This window comes from Thamnophis sirtalis, unplaced genomic scaffold, assembly GCF_051295495.1.
Source record: "Thamnophis sirtalis isolate CommonGarterSnake01/CBP01778 unplaced genomic scaffold, rThaSir2_p1.2 scaffold_4, whole genome shotgun sequence".
In the NCBI taxonomy this organism is placed as follows: Eukaryota; Metazoa; Chordata; class Lepidosauria; order Squamata; family Natricidae; genus Thamnophis; species Thamnophis sirtalis.
Window position 1 is genome coordinate 87,585,815 of NW_028261384.1, and position 26,734 is coordinate 87,612,548.

Below are 26,734 nucleotides of genomic sequence, written 5' to 3' on the forward strand. Positions count from 1 at the left end.
TGTAGTACAAAGAAAGCCCACAGGTAGGAGCATGCTCACAGGGCAAGATCCAGAGTTCTAAGTCCAATCCACAAGACAGAATCCAGGCACAAGACAAGGGCAGTCCTCAGGACAAGGAACAGGTCCCAGACAAGAAGCAGTTCCAAAGTGAAGCAAAGGCAAAATTCAGGCAACAAGAGTAGGATTACATACAAAACAAAATGCAGAGACCAATTCTCCAAGTGAGGCAAGACAAACAGCAAGAGGCAGAAGTCAAAGCTGGGGGAGTATAAGCCAAAGCAAACAATTGTTCCTGGCAAAGACTATCTTCCCAGGCTTCTCATTAAGTTACTCCTCTCTAGGTCTTCCTTGTAAGGAGGGTGGCTTGCAGCTCTTCTCTGAGTTAGTCTACACTCCACTCTCCTTGCCCTTGGATCAGTGAAGTAAACAGCTGTTTCTCATCAAAGGAGATTAAGACCTTTGCTTATTAGGACCACTGCCAGTTAGCAGCCGATCTTTCCATGTATGTGCAGGGAAGCAGCTCTCCATCTGGTCAACCACCTCCACCAGTGCCTCCACCACTGGGACAACATCATCCTCAGCTCCTGGCATGCCTTCTGTGTCGGACAGTCCCAATTTCAACTCCTCCTTCAAACCAGGCTCTGAGGAAATGAAAATGAGTTATTTGTAAAGTAAAAAAGGCAAGATTTTAAAAAAAATCTCATTAAAATAAAATGAAACTAAATAAAATTTCTGAGCTTTGTCTAACAGTATCTATCCTATCTTAAAAGGAAACAACCATGTTGGGTTTCTACACATTATCCTCAACTTAAAACTATTCATTTAGTGACTATTCAAAATTACAACAGCATTGAAAAAAGTGACTTATGGCCATTTTTCACAATCATGACCATTGCAACAGCCCCATGGTCATGTGATCAAAACAGTTGCAGAGGATCCCCTGATCACCTTTTGGGACCTTCTGACAAGCAAAGTCAATGGGGAAAGTGGATTCACTTAACTGTGTTACTACTTAACAACTTCAGTGACTCATTTAACAACTGTGACAAAAAAATGAGACAAAACTTACTTAACTATCTTACTTATCAACAGAGTTTTTGAGCTATCTATATGTATGAACTACTGCCCCATTTTCTCTGAATGTGTGTGCTTTAGGAATCCAATCTAATTACAAGATCAAGAGATGGACATATAAAACAGTAAATAGCCAGCGTACTAAAAGGGTCTTGCAGGCCATCTTGGCCAATGATGGGTACTAATCCTGGGGTCAAAACCTGGATCAACATGAGCGTAACAGAGACCACCAGGACTAATAGTGATTACTACATTGTGCCTTCTTGAAATATACATTAGAGTCAAGACAACTGTTTGAATATATTTAAAAATAACTCATCATTATCATTTAATTTTTATAACAGTTGTGTCCTACCCACAACCCATATGCAGCCCTGGACAGCTAGTAATATGGCCCCACAAGATAATAAAAAATATAAAAGATAAAAGGAGTTTGTTATGTATATACATGAACGATATTATATATTTTGCACGCGGCCCAAGACAATTCCTCTTCGCTCAATGCAGCCCAAGCAAGTCAAAAGGTTGGACAAATTTTCTCGAAATTTTGAGCTTGGATAATCTGGAATTGTGCTGCCTGCGGTCGGAGCTAAGCATAATACACAAAATTGTCTGCTACAATGTCCCTCCTGTCAACAACTACTTCAGCTTCAATCACAATAATACAGGGCGAACAATAGATACAAACTCAAGGTAAACTGCTCCAAACTCGATTGCAGAAAATACAACTTCAGCAATAGAGTGGTGAATGCCTGTAATGCTCTACATGGCTCCATTGTTATTTCCTCAAACACCCATAACTTCAACCTTAAGCTGTCTACTGTGGATCTCACACCATTCCTAAGAGGCCTGTAATGGGGCAGGCATAAGCGCATCAGCATGCCTTCTGTCCCATCTATTTGTATTCATTTCTTCCATTTATATCCATGTTTATATTTATACCTATCACCTACATGTTTGTTAAACTAATAAAATAAAATAAAATAAAATAAACCAAGAAACAAATCATGCTGTACCTAGGGTGACCAGACGTCCCGCATTTGGCGGGACAGCCACGCTTTTTCATAAATTTTCCTGCGTCCCGCAGGGTTCTTTAAAAAACACGCTTTTTTGGGCGCTCACAGCTCCCTCGCTCCCCCACCAATCAGATGCTAGCTCACTGGGCTGGCTCATCGTTCCATTCTATCCTACAAATTTAAGCCTGCCGCTCACTGATTGGATTGGCCTGGACTCCAGCCAATCAGTGAGCTGGCTGGGATGGGAAATTTTCAGCACGCCATGTGCTGAAAATTTTCCATCCCAACTAGCTCACTGATTGGCTGGACTCCGCTTAGCTGAACACGCCTGCGCGAGTCTCCATTTCATTTCGTCTTTTGGGGTTGCAGCTGCGCTTATTCACTGGTGAGTAATCATGTTATGAATTGGTACCGGTGGGAATCGGGAGGAGCTGGGGGGAGGAGACAGCCCTCCTCTCCTCCTTCTCCCCCTTTGCGGAGTTCATTTCACCTCCTCGCGTCCTGCCGCCCTCCCCTGCGGCTCTCCTGCCGCGGCATCCGTTTCAGTCGCGCAGAGAACTTCCACTCGCTTCCGGGGCTTGTGCCGCCCAGCAGAAGCCCCGGGAACGAGTGGAAGTTCTCTGCGCGAGGTGAGATGGCGGGCAGCCACCTCGGTCTCCTGCCACAGCGTCCGTTTCAGTCACGCAGAGAACTTCCACTCGCTTCCGGGGCTTGTGCCGCCCGGCAGAAGCCCCGGGAACAAGTGGAAGTTCTCTGCGCGAGGTGAAACGGCCGGCAGCCGCCTCGGTCTCCTGCCACAGCGTCTGTTTCAGTCACGCAGAGAACTTCCACTCGCTTCCGGGGCTTGTGCCACCCAGCAGAAGCCCCGGGAACGAGTGGAAGTTCTCTGCGCGAGGTGAAACGGCCGGCAGCCACCTCGGTCTCCTGCCGCAGCATCCGTTTCAGTCGCGCAGAGATCTTCCACTCGCTTCCGGGACTTGTGCCGCCCGGCAGAAGCCCCGGGAACGAGTGGAAGTTCTCTGCGCGAGTTAAACAGCCACCGCCGCTCGCACAGAGAACTTCCACTCGGTCACGGACTCACGGAGCTTCTGCCGGCATGGCGGTGCCTGTGCTGCGCGGTTCCCAGCGACCACACTGCGAGTCCACGAGGCGTGGTCGCGTCCCGCCGCCCTCCCCTGTGGCTCTTCTGCCGCGGCGTCCGTTTCAGTCGCCCAGAGAACTTCCACTTGCTTCTGGGGCTGCTGCCGCCCGGCAGAAGCCCCGGGAACGAGTGGAAGTTCTCTGCGCGAGGTGAAACGGCCGGCAGCCGCCTCGGTCTCCTGCTGCAGCGTCCGTTTCAGTTGCGCAGAGATCTTCCACTCGCTTCCGGGGCTTGTGCCGCCCGGCAGAAGCCCCGGGAACGAGTGGAAGTTCTCTGCGCGAGGTGAAATGGCCAGCAGCTGCCTCGCTCTCCTGCCGCGGTGGCCGTTTCAGTCGTGCAGAGATCTTCCACTTGCTTCCGGAGCTTGTGCCACCCGGCAGAAGCCCCGGGAACGAGTGGAAGTTCTCTGCGTGAGGTGAAACGACCGGCAGCCGCCTCGGTCTCCTGCCGCATAGTCCGTTTCAGTCGCGCAGAGAACTTCCACTTGCTTCCAGGGCTTGTGCAAGCAAAGGTATATGAGAAACCTAGAGACTGCTCAAGGAATATGGAGTATTAATGACCTTCATGATTGCCTAAAAGTCTGCTAGCACAGCAATGAAGGTCTCCGGTCATCCAGACCACTGTTTTCCCATGCCACATGGGCCGAACACTGGGAAGCAATTCTGGGACCAGGACAGGTGTTCCGATCGGAATCCCCTGGGTAGGGATTTCATCTATTGTGCAGTTAGATTATTACATTTACCTTTCCAATCAGACAGCTGGCCAAACTTAATGGAAATTAAAATAAGCTAAGGTCATTAATTTTCAATATCTCCATGCGTTCCACTATTTAGCTGTGACATTCTAATTGAAGCAAACTGATAGAGGAGATTTTCCAGCACCCTTAATCTTGGGCATCAGGAAAAGCGTGGGAGGGTAGAATGGATGAAAAACAACTGATCTGAAAAATTAGCATATGGTTGGGAAACTCCCATAAGGTAGACGAGGGAAACCATCTCAGCAATATTGGTATGAAATTGCTAGTTTAAAGATGGGAGGAAAGATACTAAACCTGAATGGAAGACAGAAGAGGGCAAAAGGATTGACCATTTCTTCACCTAACTCCAAGAAGGGGGATGCTATGTATGCCGAACTGCTTCTGCCAGATGCCTATAGATGTAGCAGTGCCCCCAATTTTAAACTGACCATTTTGCAGAGAAGGTGGGCACAGTCATGCACTTTTTAGTTACAAATGAAATGTTTTGAAACATTGTGGGATATATTTCAGGAAGAAAAAAGCCTTACGATACAAATACAAATTCCAAATAAAGGAAAGGAGAGGCAGAGAAGTAGGATGACATGTCCTATTTAGTCCATAATAAGACAGGAAAGGAACATTTTTGTGCATACATTTTTTTGTGCATAGAGACCATCCATGTCTAGTTTCTTGGTACAAACCTTTATGTTGGTCTGTTCAGATCTGATATAGTCATAGGTTTACTGAAATTGAGTAAGCCCCTTTCTTCCTATGGATGTAGTTGTGTTTATGTATACCTATTTTAATCGTTCTGTCCATCAGTTTCTCTATATGTCTATCTGTCCCATCATCTGTCTGATATATATACCCCTGACACAATATTGATATATCCTAAAATTTCCTAATATGTTTTAGATTTCCCCCCAAAAAATTTTCATGAATAGCTCCAAGAGCTCCTAAACCATGCTCCAAGAAGAAACACTTGACCAAGGCATGTCCATCTTCCAGAACAAGGCTCTACAAATTTGGTGTGAAGACTTGTGGGCTTCTATTCCCATAATTCCTCAGTTAGCCATGCTGGCTGGGGAATTCTGGGAGTTGAAGTCTTAAAGTTGCCAAGTTTGAAGATTCTGACTCCAGAAAGAGAAGTCTGTTCAGATCTGATATATTCCATGCTTCCCAGGTGGGTAAAATGATATACATTAGGAAAGTATACATAAGCAGAAGCTGCACCAGGCACATGGGAAAGAGGAAGTGGACCAAAGAATGTGACTGGAGGGCTGACACTCCTCCATATCATGGTATGCCGCCCCTCCCTGTCACCAAGTCATTGCATACTTGTTCTTCAATTTTCTTCCAGGAAAGTACTTTGGCCCATATGCCAATCATTTTATTTTAATTTTACAACAACCCTGTGAAATAAGAGAAGGACATAGAAAAAGAAAATAAAGCAAAAATTTGACTTCTTAGGGCCATGGCAAGTCTATATAATCACTATATTATACTTGCAGTCTATTTCCACCTGTTACTAACATTTAGAGTGTGAAGCAACTATTTCTCTTACTTCTGCTTCAACTCCAATCAGAGGAAAGTTATCAGCATACATTTAGCCGAGGAGGAACCAAATCAGATTCAGTTCATCCCAGTTTTGGCTCTTTGTTACTCCCAAGATAAGTCTTCTCACTCAAGCAGGTATCACTTCAGCTGATGAATCTCCATATTCTCTAAAATTTGGTACATATTTTTTTTGCTGATAGAAGAGTAAATGTGCATATCTCAAAAGATATGAAATATGAAACTGTGCATTAAGAAGTGCACAGTTCCAGCCTGGATATTATTACACCTTTACCCACCACCCCATCCCACCCCAGCTAAAATTGCTTTCAGTATCAAACTTTCAAAAATACAGGGAAAACTCTGTTAACTGAACTATCAATAACAGTGGGGGAAATATCATTTCCATTAGTATGGATGAGAAGACCATATATGGAAATGAATTCATAAAGTTCATTATATAACTCTGAGAAACTACTTATTTTAAGAACTTTCATTGGGCCAAAGAGAAATATTTCATGATCCAAATTTTACATAAAAACTTAACAATTTAAAGGCAAGCCATTTAAAATGTGAATTCCTGTTGCTAAACAGTTCATCCTTAAACTTACCATCCAATATGAGTATACCGTAAGTCTCCAATTACCAAGAGATTTATTAGATACAGTAAATAGCCTTGTAAAAGTGATTTAGAGGAAACAGATGACAACAGTTCCGTTCAAGCAGTTACTTCATGTGTAAATCTCAACTGTGAGGAATGTGTCTTCCTTCTCCAAGCCAGACTGGTGAGTTGCTGAAGTACACGTAAAGTAGACACACATTTCTAGGTGAGTTGGAACTCAGAAAACACACCAGTACACAATGACACTCTACTCCACCACAGGTGACCAGTCCTCATGTGTGGAGAAAGAGGGTCTGTTCACTGCTCCTTCCATGTTGAATTCTTTTTGCCTTTTAAGATCACCCAGAAAGAAAACGAATATGTGTTTGCAGCTGCTTTCCAGATAAATCTCTAAAGATTAGTATGGAATAGTGGTTGACACACAGTGACGTGCGGTGAAGCTTCTGCCTGGTGAGGCAAAAAAAAAAGAAAGTGGCTGGAGCGAGAGCCGCGGTCTGCCAGCCAGCAGCTCCAGGAGGAAACGGTGAAGAGGGGTGGGGGTGGTGTTCCAAGAAGCCCCCTCCCTTTTTTGGCACTCCGCAAGGCCTGCCGGAGCTCTGGGAGAAAGCGGCGGGAGCGGAATGCTGTCATCTATTGCCGGAAAGTCCAGCGAGGGAAGCAGGGCTCGTGGAGACTCGCTAGCAGCCGGCTTCTCTGGAGTGGAGGGGGGGGCAATAGAAGCGGAGCGGATCGCATCGTTCTGAGTGTTCTTCTATGGTCATTTTGTCTTCACAAAAATAAATTTAGTTGCTTTTCTTTTTCATATTTAATTGGGGACTGCTACAACCCTCCCTCTCTTCCTTCCTCCTTTCCTCCCTCCCTCCCTTCCTCCCTCCCTTCCTTCCTTCCTTCTTTCCTTATTCCATGCCTCCCTCCTTTCCTTCCTTCTTTCTGTCCTTTCCTTCCTCCCTCTCTCCCTGACTCCTTCTTTTTCTGCCTCCTTTTCTCCCTGCCTCCCTCTCTCCTTCCTTTTTTCCCTCCCTGCCTCCCTCCCTCCCTTCCTCCCTGCCTCTAATTGGCAAAGGTTCTGCTAATGTCTCTTAGCCCAGGTGAAAACGGGGGTGGAAGGTGTTTCACTTTGAAATACTTAACCTGTCTCTTCCTCCCCCATGACCCTATGTTTCCTCTTCTAGCCCAAGTGATAGAAAGAAAGATAAAACCATCCATCACTATCAGCATGACTCCTACCACTGGCAGTCATGACCTGTATGCAATGAAATTTCACTTTAATGTATGCCAATTAGTGTACATTCAAAATCCCAATAAAGTTATTCTAAGTTCTAAGTTCTGAAAAGTTTAGGTATGAGAGGGAGTTATTAGAATGAGGCTCCTATAAAGTTCCTTTCAATGGAAATCACATTTTTAAAAAGATTTGCCCGTGTAAAAGTGATTGAAATTTGCTTTTTTTGGCATGGGTTGAAGAAGTGAACAAACAAAGCAACTCATCAATCAAGGGCTTTTTGGTAGGTACCTTTTGACTGGAACATCTTGCTAACATTGTGACCAAAGTGGAGGAAGAGAAGGCATTTATTTTGTCCCAAAGGTGTTTTTTCAAGAGGCAACTGAACTTCCTTGCTTTTTTCTTGGAAGATGTTACTTTTCCAAAATCTTTTTGGATGAGGAGCAAAACATGTTTGAAGAAAAACAAGGAATTTCAATTGCCTCTTGAAAAAGCACCTTTGGGACAACCATGACTCAGAATCTCCATAGACAAGGCATTTATTTATTTTATTAAATATATATGCTGCCTGTCTCATTGTCAAGCAACTTTCCAAACTCCAGTTTCTTAAGACAGTTTCTTTCAACTAATTTCAACACAGCAAGCAAGAAAGCAATCTGCTATTACCAAAAAATACATTGCCGAGATTATTAATTATTTCTTTGTCAATGTGTCAATTCCTTTTGATTATGCCAAATTCTCAATTCCTTTTGATTAGTGTCCTCAACTGATGACTGGTGGATGTGAATTTCTTTCATTTCTTATTTTTCTCAATGTCCTTTTCAAGATTTGGAGAAATGAATCCCATCTGGATTGCTTTTGTGAAACTCTCTTATCCCATATGGGTATAAAGGATTTATAAATAATGAAAAGAGCATAAAACATACAAGAATGTAAAGGTAATTTTTCATAAATTCAAATAATGTGATACCTTTTTAAAAAGCATCAATTCATGGAGGAAAGAGAGATGAAATTGTTCACCAAAAACTCTATGACCATGTAAAATTGTTGTGCCAATAAAAAAGCATAGCTAGATATCTTCCTCATGATATTCCAGTACAATCTGAAAGGTATTATCAGTGTATTATTTATTTACACATGTAGAATCCATATTTACATAGGTAAGCAGGATCTGTACAGATAGGAAATGCTTCTGTTTTAAAGTTTTCATTCCTTTTCTAGTTTGAAAGTTGATTTAATTTCTTTGATAAGGACTTAGATCAAAGAATCACTCAGAGCTTTGCAGAAGTTCTTAATCAACTCTGAATTATTACCAGGACAAAATTAATTCTAGGAAGTTTTCCAAGTAGGGCAAATAAAGAGTTGTTAAGAGTTTTTCAGTGTTCCACGATTTGCTTATTCAGTAAACACACTGTTCCTTTCCCTCTCTTCAAAACCTTCAAGAGTACAACTCAAGCAATAGTTTTTGAAGTCAAATGAAAGTTGCTCATAGAGACAATTTATCTCCAGAGGATAGCAATTTTTGGACAGGTATTTAACAATAAAAAATATAAGGTTCTACAGGGCAAATGCACATTGTCTTATGAAGCACATAAAGTTGCTTAAAATGTATAATTCAGCCATAATCTAATACCTGTGCCAACTTCAGAGCTACTGACTATAACTAAAAAAAGAGGGAAATGTGCCTCAGAAATGCTTTCCCCTAAAAGTACCACTGCCACCCACTTGCCCCTGTGGAGTGTATTGTAATGTAGACTGCCTAGTTATTACACTGGACTTGAACCACATCTTCCTCCCTGGTAGAGACTATCCACCCAGCATAATCTCCTCTTGTTAATTTATTCCTGTAGCAGAGAAGGATACCACAAACCCACCTTTAGGGATTTATATGCATACCCTTCTAAGGTTTAGAATAATAGGGAGGAAGTCTCACTTAGCACCTGCAATTTGCAATGTTTGACATTGCTTTATTATACTCTTGCTTTTGGAAAAGAAGTCTACATGCACAAGGAAGAAAGGGGGAGGGACCAACTTCTATTTCCTAAAGAAACACATAATGAACACACAGCTGTGCTTCAGAAGCATTTCCAGTGCTGACAACAATGAAACTCACAGCCTCTTTTTCGGTCTTGTCTGAAGAGTTAAATGTTTGGCTTCAATTTTATTTTTAAGACCTGCACTAATTTACCTGGTTTCATAGGAAGAAGAAAGAATTTTTTTAACTTTTATTTTTATGGGTTTGTGTTAATATTTTGTTGTCTGTTTATATTGAATAATTTGCTACATTTGTAAAATGTAAGAGGTATATATAATATATGTATATTTCTAACGTACAAAATGAAACTTTTCTTTTCAAAAATTTTTCTTAGAGGAGACCAAAAAAATTTTTCAGGAAAATTTTTAAAAAGCAGCAGTGAAAGCTCCCTTTTCCCTTGTTTCCCTCCTTCCCTTTTTGAAGAGTAAATCAACAACATGTGATCTAAAGTGAAGGGATGAACACAAAGAGGACATAATTATGTATGTTTTTTAATGCAGAGGTCCATGCTGTTCTTGTCTCTTTGGTTTTCTTGTTTTTGTTTTGTTTTTTACAGGCAGAGGGCCATTGAGTAGGGATTCAGAGGGGGTGGGGTTCTGGTTTCTTTTTTGCTCTAGCAAAGGAGGAATTACAATCAACGTTTTAGCGTGCCGGCAGGACTCGCCCCCCCCCCCATTCAGCAAAACTGCCGGCATGCCTTTAAATGCCTGCTTGTCTTCTGCGCGGGCCAGCACAGAAGGCAAGCAGGCTCTCATGCCGGCACTTTAGCTTGTCCCTCGGCCATCATTCAGCGAGACATGTTTCGCTGAATAGCGACCGAGGTCTAAACTGCCAGCATGCCTTTAAATGCCTGCTTGTCTTCCGCGCGGGCCAGTGCAGAAGGCAAGCAGGCTCTCATGCCAGCACTTTAGCTTGCCCCTCAGCCGTCATTCAGCGAGACATGTTTCGCTGAATAGTGGCCGAGGTCTAAACTGCCGGCTTCCCTTCGCGCCGGCCGGCCATTCAGTGAAACATGTCCTGGTTTGTGGCCAGGCTGCACGCTTGCACTTTAAAGTGCATGCCGCCCAGCCACAAACCAGGACATGTTTCGCTCTATGGCGCACCGAGGCGGCCTGGCTTTAAAAAATAAAAAAATAAAATGAAAAATGAAAAATGAAAAATAATAAATGAAAAATGAAAAATAAAAATAGATGTGCCAGCCCACACGCCAGCAGGGGGTAAAAAAAATACCACACACACACGCACATACACATAATAAAAACAAATTATATTTATTTACATTACAAATAAATTGAATTCCTCCCCCCCCTTGCTCTGACCCACATACCTTCCAGCTCCATCAAAAATGCTAGATTTGGTCTAGCCAGGGCCAGGCAGGCCAGGCTAGTCGCTGCTAAAGTCACCACGTGGATGACTCTGCTTAAACATTTTAAAATAGGCTCGAAACAAAGTGCCCTCTGCAGGAGGAGGCGGGAGTATCACGTGCCTCATTTGCATATGTAATTTTCGGGTTTTAACCCTTGGTTGACACTTAAAAGGCGAAAAAAATCCTTAAGCAAAGGAGGCCGATAGTTCTCTAGCCTCCTCCTATTAACTGCACTAAGGAGACTCAGAGTCACTGTGACTTAGAGTTTGGGAGCAACTACCTTGACCTTTTTAATTATTTTGAAAATAGTTTCCTTTCCCTCAGGAGACTGGTGAGGCCTCGCCTCCCCTGCCTCTAGTGACTGCACGTCACTGATTACAATATAATCTCTTTTTTCATAGAATTATTGATGTTGGTGATCAATAATTCTGTAACATAACTGTTTTAAAGAATCTTCTGAGATTAAGTAAGAAATAAATACAGAACTTTGCATTCCTCACTTTGTAGCAAAAATAATTATTCATTTTGCTAGTTGTCATATTGTATTAGTAAGTGAATGCTGAAGTAGTTGGCTGATGATTGCATTCGCCATCTCTTTTTATTAAAGGAAAAATGATTACAACAAAGCAGCAAATGTTGCATCTCTTTCTGATTCATTACCCATAAAGAGTGGTCTGAATTCTTTGAGTGAAGTACCTCCATTAAAGGAGTCTGAAAGTAAGTATTTTACATAGATATCTTGGCTGTACTAAACACAATATAATCGGAATTGGCCTAAGTTTCATGGTTAGCTTGTGTTACATGATCAGATGTTAAACCATTTGTCATTCCTATTTTATAAGAAAAGTGATAGAATGGGATACACATGACCTGTGATAGCTAATGCATTCCAAAAATACAAAACTGATAGCTGGCAACAAGATGTATTGTTTCATTGATGAACTGAAGTACCCTATTTTTCGGAGTATAAGGCGCACCTTCCCCGCCCCCTAAAAGAGGGTGAAAATTTGGGTGTGTCTTATACACTGAATGTAGCCCCACTCACTGGCCCCAACCCTTTGGTCTCTGCCTCCAATTTACCTCTGTAGCAAACGGGCTTGCGGAGGTTTGAATAAGCTATAGCAATCCCTGCAGCCTGTAACAGCTGATGATCGGGAGAAATTGAAACTGAAACTTGCTGTTTGCTCCAAGGCAGATTTTTTTTGGATGTTTGGATGTTTGGATGTTTATTAACATTTATAGGCCGCCCTTTTCCCTGAGGGGACTCAGGGCGGCTCACATAAAAATCAGGAAGGGGAATACAAACAATGACGTAGACACATATAGTAAAAAATAATAAGCAACATTCATTCATCATTCGGGAGGGGCGGCTATCTTTGTCCCCAGGCCTGATGGGCTAGCCAGTTCTTAAGGGCTGTGCGGAAGGCCTGGACGGTGGTGAGGGTACGAATCTCCACGGGGAGCTCGTTCCAAAGGGTCGGGGCTACTACTGAGAAGGCCCTCCTCCTTGTAGTTGCCAGCCGGCACTGGCTGGCCGATGGAATTCGGAGGAGGCCCAATCTATGAGATCTAATTGGTCGCAGGGAGGTAATTGGCAGAAGGCGGTCTCTCAAGTACGCAGATCCACTACCATGCAGGGCTTTATGGGTGACTAGTAGCACCTTGAAGCGCATCCGGAGATCGACAGGTAGCCAGCGCAGCTCGCGGAGGATAGGTGTTATGTGGGTGAACCGAGGTGCACCCACAATCACTCGCGCGGCCGCGTTCTGGACTAGCTGAAGTCGCCGGATGCTCTTCAAGGGCAGCCCCATGTAGAGCACATTGCAGTATTCCAGCCTAGAGGTCACAAGGGCCCGAGTGACTGTTGTGAGAGCCTCCCGATTCAGGTAGGGTCGCAACTGGCGCACCAGGCGAACCTGGGCGAATGCCCCCCTGGTCACAGCCGTCAGGTGGTGGTCAAGAGATAGCTGTGGGTCCAGGAGGACTCCCAAGTTGCGAACCCTCTCTGAGGGGTGTAAAATTTGACCCCCCAGCCTGAGTGATGGAATATTGGTCGAATCTTTGGGAGGGAAGCACAACATCCACTCGGTCTTTTCTGGGTTGAGTACAAGCTTGTTAGCCCTCATCCAGTCCATAACGGCCTCAAGGCCTCGGTTCATCACGTCTGCCGCTTCATTGAGTTGGCACGGGGCGGACAGATACAACTGGGTATCGTCTGCATATTGATGGTATCTTATCCCGTGCCTTCGGATGATCTCTCCCAGCGGTTTCATGTAGATGTTGAATAGTAGGGGGGATAAGACCGAACCCTGAGGCACCCCATATGTTAGGGGCCTAGGGGACGATCTCTGCCCCCCCACTAACACCGACTGCGACCTGTCCGAGAGGTAGGAGGAGAACCATCGCAACACGGTGCCTCCCACTCCCACCTCCCGCAGTCGTCGCAGAAGGATACCATGGTCGATGGTATCGAACGCCGCTGAGAGGTCAAGGAGAACCAGGATGGAGGGATGTCCTCCATCTCTGGCTCTCCAAAGATCATCGGTCAATGCGACCAAAGCGGTTTCTGTGCTGTAACCGGGTCTGAAGCCTGACTGGAAGGGGTCGAGATAGTTTGCTTCCTCCAAGGACCGCTGGAGCTGGAAGGCCACCACCTTCTCAACAACCTTCCCAAGGAAGGGAAGGTTGGAGACTGGGCGATAGTTATTAAGAACAGCTGGATCCAGAGATGGCTTCTTTAGGAGGGGTCTCACCACCGCCGCTTTCAGTGCGGCGGGGAAGTTCCCCTCCCGAAGAGAGGCGGTAACAACCGCCTGGATCCAGCCTCGTGTCACCCCACTGCTGTTAGTAACCAGCCATGAGGGACACGGGTCCAGTACACAGGTGGAGGCACTTACAGCCCTCATGGCCTTGTCCACATCCCCGGGGGCAACATCCTGAAACTCAACCCAGAGATGGTCTACTTGATCCTCTTGTGCCTCGGCTGGAACTGCAGGGATGGAGTCCAAGTCCGACCGAAACCGAGCAATTTTGTCCGCTAAGAATTGGGCATAGTCCTCAGCTCTACCCTGCAAGGGTTCCCCCGCTTCCCTCTTATTTAGTAGGGAGCGGGTTATCCTAAACAGGGCGGCTGGGCGGGACTCAGCGGACGCAACCAAGGTGGCTATGTGAGATCTTTTCGCTGCCCTAAGTGCCCTGGTGTATTCCTTGGTGCTGGTGGTTACCATTGCTCGGTTCGATTCGGACTTATCGGACCTCCATCGGTGCTCTAGGCATCTCCTCCGGCGCTTCATCTCCCAGAGTTCCTTGGTAAACCAAGGAGGTCTCCGGGATCCGCCGCCTCGGAGGGGCCGTAGTGGCGCAATCCGGTCGAGGGCCTCCGATGCTGCCAAGTGCCAAGCAGCAACCAGAGTCTCTACCGGACTGTGGGCAAAAGTATCAGGAATAACCCCAAGCTCCGTCTGGAACCTTAACGGTTCCATAAGTCGCCTGGGGCGGAACCACCTGGTCGGTTCCTCCTCCCTACAGTGGGGGTTTGGTCTCCGGAAGTCGAGCCTCAGTAGGAAGTGGTCTGACCACGACAGGGGTATGATGTCGTTACCCCTCAGACCAAGATCACCAATCCACTGCTCCGAGAGGAATACGAGGTCGAGCATGTGACCCGCCGAATGGGTTGGGCCCCGGATTACTTGGGTCAAGCCCATGGCTGTCATGGAAGCCATGAACTCCTGCGCCCCATCAGAGTTTTCACCGAGCGACGGCAAATTAAAGTCCCCCAGGACCATCAACCTAGGGAACTCAATCGCCAGCTCGGCTACCGACTCGAGGAGCGAGGGGAGGGCTGCTGCAACGCTGTTGGGAGGCAGGTACGTTAACAGCAGACCCACTTGACCCTTGAGGTCCAACTTTATCAGCAGAGACTCACACCCAACAAGCTCCGGAGCAGGGACCCTACGAGGAACTAACAACTCCCGGATAACAATGGCCACACCCCCACCCCTTCCCTGGGCTCTCGGCTGGTGCAGCACCTGAAATCCTTCTGGGCACAGCTCTACAAGGGGGACTCCTCCCTCTGGGCCCAGCCAGGTTTCAGTAATACATGCCAGGTCTGCCCTCTCGTCTAAAATTAAGTCCCGGACGAGAGGAGCTTTATGTACCACAGACCTGGCATTTAGCGACAGCAGCCTGAGTCCAGGGTCCTGACTACTTGCGCCATCTGGTCTCGGAGTGGGACTCATAGGGCCGGAAGGAGGGATCTCTGTGATGTAGCGAACCCTCCTTCCCCGGTACTGGCCTGCCCTAAAGTCCCCGCCATATCTGCCCCTCCCTGTTACGACCGTAATACCCCGACCCTCTCCCGTGTCTCTGGTCCCCTCAACCACCCCCATGGCCCCCGCATCTCCCGGCAGGTCCTCCGAATCATACATACCCATGCACTCCCCCAAACAGTCCCCACGTAAGAGTTAAAACACAGAAATTTACAACAATATAATAATAAAAGTGGGCCATTCATTCAATCACAACCAATCCCATACACTCATCATACTATTTAAAAAATTGCGCAGTTAGATGTATAACAATGTGAAAGGGGGGGAGGGGTACTCCGTTTCTCTCCCCTCCTATGTCCTGGGGAGACGTCCTTGGCCGCCAGATCAAAAGTGGATAATATATAAGGCGGCCGTATGCAGGCAGGGTAAGATGTAGAAAGTAGATGATCGGGAGAAATTGAAACTGAAACTTGCTGTTTGCTCCAAGGCAGATTTTTTTTCTTGTGCTTATCAGGTTGTTTGCTGCAAGGAGGTAAGTCAACAACTATAAATGCTTATAGAATGTTCAAATTATTAGACTTATTTTTAAAGACTGATTTATTATTATTCTACACAACTTAACAAAATGAAGAAGCTTTTTAAAATAAATGCTTGATCTGAAGAGGCCCCATGCTATTGTTTTAAAAAGTGCTATTCTTTTAAATAGCAGAGAATAACTATTTTAACAGCATCTGTACAAGTATAGTCTGAAATATAACACTACAAACAGTGTATATTGTCTGTACTGTTTGTTGCAAGCAGGCAAATTGCTGAGAGGCAGATATTTTTCCCTTGTTTTCCTCCCCAAAATCTAGATGCGTCTTATACTTTGGAGAATCTTATACTCCGAAAAATATGGTAGCTTTCCTCCAAAAGCCAAGTTAAGTGTTAAAAATGGGATAGCAACAATGTACTATTTGTCCTTTAGATGTACCCAAAGACATGAGTGGATTTTGACTTATGCATTAGGATTCCTTCTTCTTTCCCATTCCCACTGCATACTTCCCTTCCAAAAGCAGGAATGGATAGTCCTAAGCAAGCAGGTTTGAGGCCTTATACCACCAGTCAAAAAAGAAATCCCAATGGGTAAAAGTTCATCCAATATAATTTCCCTTCTGTTTCTCTGGTGCTAATTCTCCAATTTCCATTCACATATAAACTCTTTTTCACAAGTCTTTTTACGCATAAAAAGTCCCTTTTCTAGGCCAGGTTTTTCAGATTGCGTTCTGCAAAACCTTAGGGTTCCATGAGAACTTGATAGGATTCTGTGATAAACTTAAAGAGGAAAAAAGTTCATGCAGCTCTGTCATTAGCGCTTTGCCTAGATTAAAGGTTCCAGGATTATTATTTTTGATTTAACACATTGTGCAGCCTGAAATGTTTGAAAAGTCCTTTTGTAGGTTCTCTTTTTCTATCACTACAGCTCTCCACACCCAAACAGTGCAGGTGGTAAAGAGCAAGCAAAGATCACTGTCCAGTTTGAACAATTCCCATTGTTTAAAAAGATTCACAAACCCCTTCTGGAATAGATTTTTACAAATGTAGAGAAAAGGGGAGTAAAAGATCGATTTCTGTTCCCATTACCAGTCATAATAGCAATATATTAAACTAAAATAGGATTTAATATTAATGTTTTCAAACTGTTACTTTGATTAACAGGTTTACGTAAAATGCAAGCATCATTTTAATCTAATTTTTATTTTTCAGATGCAAATTCAGTTTTGAAAGATGTAAAGATGGTGAATTCTAAACTCGCATCACTTGAACTAGGCAAGTAGCTTGTCTGCAGAAGTACAGTTAACATTTGTATATGTAGTTGCAGAATGTTTTTTCTAGGAATTAGTATGGTTTGCCCTTACAGATAGTCCTTGATTAACAGATGTAATGGATACTGCTCATTATGGTTGTTAAATAATGATGTTCATAAAATGGGTCACCGTGTGGCAGACTTGATTTTATTACCTTTTTTGAGGTGGTTATTAAGCAAATAACCATAGTTGTTAACTGATTCTGCAGGTGTTAAGGAAATGCTGCAGGTGTTAAGCAAACCCATTATTTTCTATGGAGCATTTTTGCCAAAAACTGGAAATAAATGTAAGATTTTGGCAAAAATGTCATAGATGTCATGAGATACTGCAGATGATTGTAAATGCAGGCTGGTGCAACCACATGACTGGGAGCCAGCCATTGGAACTTTAAAATTAGGTTATAAATGCCTTCTGGGAGTCTATCCTAACTTTTAATGGTTGCTAAGCAACTGGTTATAAATCAAGGATTACCTATAAGCGTTATACATTAAACATGTTATTCTCAAACTTCATTATTTTTCTCAAAAAATACTTGTGTTTTATAATAATATATATTAAAATATTACTGACTCTCCATGACTATAGGCGATTCACAATTGTTAAAAACATTTTAAAACAGAACAATACAAACTGCAGCAACATAAAAAAAAGAACAAAAATCCCGCAGAGGAACAAGGAAAAATAGACAGGGGTGTTCCTCAGCCAAAGCGTGGACAAAGAGCCACATCTTCCAATCACACTTAACTATTAATGATGTCAAATATCAATGTATATTGAAAGGTTCAATTTCAAGTCTTCTAATTCTTCATTTAATTGTTTACAAACAGGAGAGGAAAATGAATATATTGATGATTTCAACAGGTAAGAGGAAAATATTTAAAACTATTAATTTTCAGGAAGATGGATATAAATAGCATCATTCAAGGATAGGTCACTCCTAGGAGGACTTTCCCAGCTTATACGCTATAGTAGATATATTCTATTTATAATTTCACATATTTCTAATTAAGCTTACATTGTTTATAGTTTCCTCCCTAGAAATGATCAAAAATGTTATGTGAAACAGTACCTTTTACCTATCTGGTCCTTTCAGGCCTGCTATGATTGAGTATTTCCAAAGGAGAGAGATAACACTTGAGATAAATTGGATGGGGAAATAGCTAATTAAGAGAAGCAGCTGGAGGAAAAGCTTGCTTTTAGAAATCTAATCTTGCTTGGCCATGCTATGCACAGGAATACAAAATGGAGATCATTTTTTTCAGGAAAACTCACCTAAATCTCTTCATTGTTATAATTGTTTTTTGCAGTAGCACTATTCAATTTATTCAAGTGCTTTACACTTTAAAAAGCGGGGCTTGAAAATTTGTTTTATATTTAATATTTTAAACATTTTATAAAATTTTAAGTTTGGTTAATTTTATAAATTCTTTGATATCTGGCAATTCATATGTCATTAACTGTAAAGTCAGTTGACATTGCATCTGATTAAATGCTTAGATGAGTTTTTAGGAGCAAAATTATTTGTAAATCAATATCAAATTGGATTTGATGCCAAGTTATGAACTTTGTTTGAAGTAGTCTATGTATCATTTTATATGCACAATATTATATGTAGGAATAAATCCTTTATAATAAATTTCATTGCACAAGTACTAAATCATTTCAAAAGGAAATCAGGATTTATGTTATTGTGTAATAAATGCTTCTGGCTTCTTATATCTCTGGATTTCAGATTTTTCTTGTAGAGGTTTCAAAAAAGAATAAATGAGATTAAATGTTCTTTGCCTCCATGTTTATTGTAATGTTATAAATCATATATTGTACTGTTTCAAGACAAATTTCAGTGCAGTAATATTTATGTAATATGATCATTTAATTTTCATATTTTAACTTTTTTTATAGCACCAGTCATCGGTCAGAGAAAAGTGAAGTCAGCATTGGTGAAGAAATAGATGATATTTCTATGGAAATAGAAGACTTCATTACTAGTGAAAAGGTATGATTTGCTTTAATTTAACACTCTAATTGGGGTTGATGATATATCTATGTAGTATATAGCAAAATAAACCATTACTTGCAAAGGAATTAATATCACAAATTGATACACACACACACACACACACACACACACACACAGAGTCAATATATTGCTTTTGATCCAGAACTGTTCCCAATAAAATATAAATGAGGTGGCTATTGAATATTAGCAGATTTCAATATAGGATATGTTTTAAAACAACAAAGGTTTGAGACAATCATATGGTAAAGAAAAGGGAAGGAAGATGATATTTTTGTAGCTGAATTGAGAATATTACTCCAAGATAAGTGAGCAGTTCCCATACTTGTTTGTGCAGGTCCCCAGTTTGTACAAAAATATAAAGGAGGAATTGCAGAAATACTAATTGTTACAAATGCATATGGACTGCATTTGTTTGCTTCTGTGTGGCTTTTTGCATTAGTGTAAGCAGTGCTAAATGATCAGAAACTCAAATATTAATATGATGCACAGGTCTAAGATCTTAGCTGATTTTACTTCTTTCAGTCCACAATTTATAAGCAAAAAGCAAATCCTCATTTAGGATCTTAAATGTAATAAACCCCAGTTTGAACACCACCATACGTTTTTCATCTTTGATTAGTATAACTGTTGGCATGAATGGGAAGAGCTAGAGAAAAGGGGAACACAATGCATGCACTGTTTTTTGCAGTCATCTATACGATTGCAGCTTTTAATAAAGCTCACAAATAACAAAATGAGTAATAGGGGGAAAACTAATGAGAACAATGACCACGAAAGTATCTAATACAGTGATAGCGAACCTTTTTTGGCTGCCGTGCCAAAAGTGGGGGGAGCACAAGGGGGGTCGTGCGCCGGCATGCCACACCCATAATGCTATGTGTGCGACACCACCACCACCTGCACGCATGTGCGCGACCAGCAACACCCCCACCCCACATTTGCCATGACTGTTTGGACTTCCCAGGTTCCTGAGGCTTTCTAGGAGCCTGGGGAGGGCGAAAACAGCTTTCTCCCCGACGCCCTCCGGAGGCCTCAGGAGCTTCCCTGAAGGCTCCAGAGGGCAAAAAATGGACCTATGGGGAACCTGGAAGTTTGGGAATGGTGACTTCCGATTTGTCCGTAGGAGCGATTTTTGACCTCCTGAGTCTTCAGGAGGCTTCCTTGAGCAAAAAATGGACCTACGGACAAACCAGAAGTCATTCTGGTTTGCTCATAGGGCCTGTTTTTGCCCTCCGGAGCCTTCAGAGAAGCCTGAAGGCCCCAGAAGTCGAACTTCGGGTTCCCCATAGGTCCGTTTTTCACCCTCCGGAGGCTTCACGAGCTTTCAGGAGGCTTCCCTGAAGGCTCCGGAGGGCGAAAAACGGCCCTACGAGCAAACTGGAAGTGATTTCTGGTTTGCCCGTAGGGCCAGTTTTCGCATGCTCCGGAGGGCGAAAAATGGCCTCAAAAGAAGGCTGGCCAGCTGACAGGGCAATGACTTGTGTGCCCTGACAAATGGCTCCATGTGCCACCTGTGTTCACCATCACGGCTCTAATATTGTGCTTGAAAAAGAAGCCCTGCTGCTTTAGAAGGCATGGCAAAATGGGGGACAAATACAAAATCTAGTCATACAGATTTTTTACAAAACCTGGCTACAAGTGACAGAATTTCATTTAGTTAACCCAGTCCCAGAATACAATATTTGAAGTGGTTGATGGCCAGATATTCAAGATATGCAGGGTACGATAATCTTACCTGAAGAATAACAATAACGCTTAGACTTATATACTGCTTTACGGTGCTTTACAGCCCTCTCTAAGCAGTTCACAGAGTCAGCATATTGTCCCAACAATCTGGGTCCTCATTTTACCAACCTTGGGGGGGGGGGGGATGGAAGGATGAGTCAACCTGAGCCGGTCAGGATCAAAACCAGAATGTGGGCAGAATTAGCTTGCAATACTGCACTCTGACCATTGCACCACCATGGCTGCTAATAGGTATGAGCCTTTTAGTTTAGTTTATTTCTCGCTGCCAATTCGAAAGCAAAATTGAAGCTAATCTGAAACTTTGAATCAAGATTGGATTATGCCACATTCTGAACGGGACCTTTCTTCAATAACAGATATCAGTGTTACAATATCTCAAGGGTTGCCGCAAAGAAGAGGGAGTCAAGCTGTTCTCCAGGGCGCCTGAGTGTAGAACAAGAAGCAATGGGTGGAAAGTAATCAAGGAGAGAAGCAATTTAGAACCGAGGAAAAATTTCCTAACAGTTAGAACAATTAATGAGTGGAACAGCTTGCCTCCAGAAGTTGTGAATGCTCCTACTCTGGAAATCTTTAAGAAGATGTTGGATAGCCATTTGTCTGAAATGGTATAAGGTTTCCTGCCTAGGCAGGGGGTTGGACTAGAAGACCTCCAAGGTCCCTTCCAACTCTGCTATTGTATTATTGTATATATATATTGCACTGTATGTTTCCTAAAGTCTCTGATACAGCTTTTTAAACAAAAATAATGTATTTAACAGACAACATACATTAATCTAAATTTAAATATTAGTAATTTTCCTATTTTTTTTCTTTCTAGCTTGAAGACCTCACACAAGACTTCACTGTTTCTCAGTTAAGCGTTGAAGCAGATTACCTAGAGGATGTTGCATGAGTAGAGAGCAGAAATCTTAAATGGTGGGACTGTCGACCTTTGTAGACTGTATTTTAAGACAATCAATCTTCTGAAATACCCCTCACAAATCGTTCCTTTTATTTCAAGAGAAAAAATAAAACAACACAACAAAGCTGGAGAGGGGAAAGATTTTAAGCTCGCAAAGAATGGAGTTTAATACTGCTGACTAGTTCAACTAAGGTAGTAGTTAGGTCCCAGAGAGATGTCTGTTACAGGCGACAGACACACCACCATTTGATTTATAAACATTCATAAGGGAAGAAATCCATAAAGTATATGAAGAATGGCAGACATGGTTTGATGTTATGGCAACTATCTAGGTTTTTTTAGCTGAAGAAAGTAAGAAAATTCAGCAAGGTTGCTATTTTGTTGACTCAGTTTTCAGTATAATTTATCTTTTAGCTACTGAAATTATTTTAGTTGACAAGGCATAATTCTCAAAATTCTCAAAATGGCAATAGAATACCTAACTTGAGGTATATTACATGTTCTGAATTATGAATCCCTCAGGATTTCTAGCAAGTTGACCTTTTTTGCAGCTTTAAGTGTTTAGTTTTGTGGCCAAGATTGCTAAGTACTTCTGAATATTGCCTTAACTTTAAACCTATTTTTATATATATTAAAACATTGTTACCATTTTGTTTAATTTAATGAAAATTATAAATGATTATTAGCATTTTTTTTTCTTTGAAACACAGGTGAATGCAAAATAAAAATATTTCCAAAAAACTTAAAAGTTCTGTGATAATACAGTGTTTACTAATAAACTTTGTACAAGAATTTTAATTGATACTCAGCAATATATTATCTGTGATTTAGTTATATTAATCCTTGGCCATTTTTTTGAGCATCTTAGTGCACCTTAATAAAAACTGACAACTTTTGAAGTATTTTTTTTTTAAATTAAAATTATTCCAATTACTATCAGTAAACTGAAATTGGTTGTGATTTGCAGTTTATTTTTAAGGTTGCCTTCCACCACTGGCTTGTTAGGCCATGATATTTGTAATTCATATGAATTATAGCCAAGCAGTTGAGGAAGGTATTAGTAGGAAAGGCTGCTTTAGTTTCAGTCTGCTTTCTACTTGTTGAGTATATTAAATAACAAAGTGATTCCTTTCCATACAAGCACTAATGGTGGAAACATTACATGTAGTGATATAATTACATCACTGAAATTTTTAAAGCTTTTAAAGTTTTTCTGGTATTGCACTGCATTTTCTATATGCTCCAGGTCACATGTTGAGAATGAAGTGTCCCTGAAGCTGTGGTCTAAGCTTCCTAGGGAATACTAAAGTTGTACTATATCAATTCACCTGATAAAATGTCCTACTTAGTTCAGTGGGACATATTTAAGGTGACCAGATTTTCAGATTGGTAAAGAGGGACACCATTGACCGGGGGGATCGGGGGGCTTGATTAAAAAATTTATATTTTGTCAAAAGCTCACAAAAGGCGATTAATGAGCCCAGGACTGAAACCATCATAAATATGAATCTGTTGCCAAACAAAATTTAGATCACATGACCATGAGGATGCTGGAATGGTCGCTAAGTGTGCAAAAATGGTCGCAACGGTCGCTAAGGGTGAAAAATTGTCATCAGTCACTTTTTTCAATGCCATTGTAACTTTGGTCACTAAACGTTTTCTCCATCCTCGAGACACCTCACTTCTTCCTTCCTTCATTCCTCTTGCTTATCTACCTTCACCTTATCCGTCTTCTGCTCTTTCCCTCTCTTCCTTCCTTTCTCCTTCCATCCTCTCTTTCCTCACTCATTCCCTTCCTCTTTTTCTCTTCCTTCCTCCTTCCATTCTTTCAGCTTCCTTTCTTTTGCCTATCTACCTTCTCTGTCTTTCTGCTCTTTCTATCTCTCTCTTCCCCTTCGCTTCTGTTCCTTCCTCCTTCCATCCTTTCTCCTTCCCTCCTTCCTATTTCTTCCTTCTTCCTTCCTTCTGCCTATCTACCTTCACCTTCTCTGTCTTTCTGCTCTTTCCCTGTCTTCCCCTTTCCTCCCTCCCTTCTTTCCTTTCTAGTTCCATCTTTTCTTCTTTCCTCTCTCTCCCTTTTTCTTTCTTCCTTCCTTCCTCCTTCCTCTTGCCTCTCTCTCCCTTTTTCTTTCTTCCTTCCTTCCTTCCTCCTTCCTCTTGCCTATCAACTTCATTCTCTTTACCTTTCTGCTCTTTCCCTCTTCCCCTTCTCTTCCTACCTCCTTCCCTCTTTTCTCTCTCCCTTCTTCTTTTTCTTCCTTCCTTTCTTCTTCCATCTTCCTCCTTCTCCTTCCTATTCTTTCTCCTTCCTTCCATCTTTTCTCCTTCCATCTTCTCCCCCCTCCCTTCTTCTTTTCCTTCCCCCCTCCCTCCTTCCTTCCTCTCCTTCCCACTCTCTCCTTGGGAGGGGACAAAACCCAAGGGCTAAGGGGGCGGGGTGGGGGGCAGCAGAGACCAAATAAAGTCAGTAGATCTTATTAAAACTTTCCTATTTGTTGGATCGCATTGCTGCGAACTTATAAACCAAATCAGGGGAACATTTTGCAACCGAGGGTGCTGCAAGGAAAGTGGGGAGGGAGGCAGCTCTGCCATTTTGCAAGGAATGAGAAACGGTGCTTTAATCCAAAGGAACTGCAATCGGAACCACAGACAGAGAAAGAAAGAAAGACCCTTGTAGCACAAAACCCACCTTTGCATAGTTGTGAGAACATAGGTAAAACAAAACAAAAAAGCACAGCGCCCCTCCGCCCTCTAAATGGGACTCAGCATGACTCAAATTTGAATAGAAGGACACGGGCGGGGAGATAAACACCTTCATTTGCATTCTCTGCGACCATGATGCTTTGCGAGGAACAATCCCAGGGGCTACCCGTGACTTTTTGCAGATTTTTCCTTTTGTGCTAAAAAACCAAGCAGGACTTTTTTAAAACGCCACAGAATGAGCTGTCCTCCTCCTCCATCACTAACAGCTGCGGGCTCAGAAATCAGAGCGAAAACCCAGTCTTCCATCTCTTCCCTCTTCTTGGATTCACTCTGAAGTTTCTTAAATCCCCCCCCCCTCTCTCTGTATCTGTTTCTCTCTCTATGTGGCTCTTTGTCTCTATCTCCCTCCGTCTCTCTCTCTCTGTCGTTCTCTCTGTGTATCTGTCTCTCTGTGTCTCTCTCTCTCTCTCTGTCTCTCCTCCCTCCCTCCCTGTGTGTGTGTGTGTGTTTCTCACTCTGTGTGTGTGTTGCGCCTGTTGTCCTGGATCAGGCTGAGCTGCCTGTCTTTCTTCAGCACCTCCCAGGGGTGCACATCCATCGTAAAATCCATCGGGTCGTCCAAAGTTGCGGGGCTCAGCAGGACCTTGGCTGAATGCGTGCAAATGCTCAAGTCCGCTGCTCGCCACTCCTTAGCTAGTTGCAAAGTTCTCTCCAGAGATTCTGGCAGGCGGAGGCAGCGCTTGCCTCTCGAGCTTTGGCGAAGGGGATTTTTTCTGCGGGATGGAGCCTGGGTGGCAGGGAATTTCCCCGCCAAAATAGAAGGCGAGGCTTTCAAACTAGTCTGATCCTGCTTGAAAAGGTTGCTGTGGCGGAGCAAGGGGTGCCCTGGCTGAAGATTCCCTCTTTCAGTTGGTCTCTCAAATTCACCCCCCCTTTTCTTTTCTACAGAAGGGTTTTTTGACTGGGCAGCTCGACATGATTAAGGCCGTTCTGCTCCTCCTTTGCGCTGCCCTCCTCTCTCTGATAGCCACCTGGTTAAAAAGGAGGAGGAGCCCATTGAGGAAGATGAGGAATGCGAGGGGGATCCCTGCCCCCGCAGATGGGCTCTGGACTAGCGGAGCCTCCTCTTCCTCCTTTTTAACCAGGTGATCTTTGGCTGCTGCATAAGCCCATGGGCACAAGCTGCCCTCTTCTCTCTGATAGCCGCCTGGTTAAAAAGGAGGAGGAGGAGGCTCCGCTGGTCTGGAGCCCATCTGCGGGGGGAGGGATCCCCCTCACATTCCTCATCTTCCTGGATGGGCTCCGACCCAGCAGAGTTGCCTCCTCCTTTTTAACCAGGTGGCTATCAGAGAGAAGAGGATAGGACGTGCCCGTGGCCTTGTGCAGCACCCTAATTCTTGCCTCCTGTTCTTCGGCTGTTGCACAATCCCAAGGGCACGTGCTGCCCGGTTTGCTGAATCCAGTGTGGCTTCAGAGAAAGAAGGCATGCGAGAAAGCCCCCCCCCCCCTCATCCCCGCTCCTGAACATTTGAATGAAGGAGGCTGCAGGCTCCTTTGTTCTCAGCTATGCGATTTTCTTTCGTTTTCTGCTGCCTGAACAAGTGAATGAGGCAGAGGGAGAATGAAAGGAGATTGTGTCCCTTCTGTCTCCCCGTTGCTCAGAAAAGCAACTCTGGGAAGGTCCTTTGGTGGCTGCAGGCGTTCTAGAACCTGCCTGCTAGCAAAGGACCTTCCCGAAGTTGCTTTTCTGAGCAACGGGGAGACAGAAAGAACAAAATACCAGCCGGCTGGGATGGGTATACAGGGCTGGGGGCGGGGCGGGCTTACTTCCGGGTCCGGTCACAAAAATTGGGAGTTTTTAAGAATGTCCCGGGACGCGGGACAAATTGTGCAAAAGCGTGATTGTCCCGTGAAAATCGGGACGTCTGGTCACCTTAAATTAGCTGAATATGTGCACCATATGATGAACAAAATTTGACACTTAGAATAGTCCTATTGTGCAGTAGCAAAAAAATGAAGATAAAGGTTAGAGCTACATATTTTGTCTTGCATAGGAAGATGGTCTCAACTCAATTTAGCTACAAAGCATAAATAATTTAAACACTTGTTTATTTTCCAAAAATAGGCAAATGACAAAATGGTTTTAATATCTGTTGGGAATTCAGTTCTTTTCAAATTGTTTGTACATCTAAGTTATAAAATAATGAAAAATAAACAATTATTTTAGAAACAATTATTTGTAAAAGCTAGGTAAACAAGCATGAAAAAGTATACAGAATAACACAAAGAAATTGCTACTAGAAAGTCATGCAGATGTGCTAGATCAAATGCTGTTAATACTACTAATAATAATAATGTTAATAATGTTAATAATGCTAATGCTAATAATGCTAATGTTACTTAATCCTAAATACTAATAGTACTACTATTGCTATTTCCTCTCTTATGACGGTAAATTGCTAACTTCATCTTTAGCAAATATCACA

General features: G+C 43.0%; 1 protein-coding gene across 1 annotated transcript; it reads left to right on the forward strand.

Moving 5' to 3' along the window:
* Window positions 1-17,610: 17,610 nt before the first annotated feature.
* LOC148045961 (centrosomal protein 43-like) lies at window positions 17,611-22,143 on the forward strand. Its single transcript, XM_087713312.1, has 3 exons — window positions 17,611-17,739; window positions 18,781-18,874; window positions 21,462-22,143. The coding sequence occupies exons 1-3, from the start codon at window positions 17,645-17,647 to the stop codon at window positions 21,534-21,536; spliced, it is 264 nt and encodes an 87-aa protein (XP_087569438.1). The 5' UTR covers window positions 17,611-17,644; the 3' UTR covers window positions 21,537-22,143.
* Window positions 22,144-26,734: the final 4,591 nt, after the last annotated feature.

Coding starts and splice junctions, on each gene's coding strand:
- LOC148045961 (XM_087713312.1), top strand. CDS start 17,645: ATGTATATTGAAAGGTTCAATTTCAAGTCTTCTAATTCTTCATTTAAT. Junction 17,740..18,780: donor TATATTGATGATTTCAACAG/GTAAGAGGAAAA, acceptor CTTTTTTTATAG/CACCAGTCATCGGTCAGAGA. Junction 18,875..21,461: donor ACTTCATTACTAGTGAAAAG/GTATGATTTGCT, acceptor TTTTCTTTCTAG/CTTGAAGACCTCACACAAGA.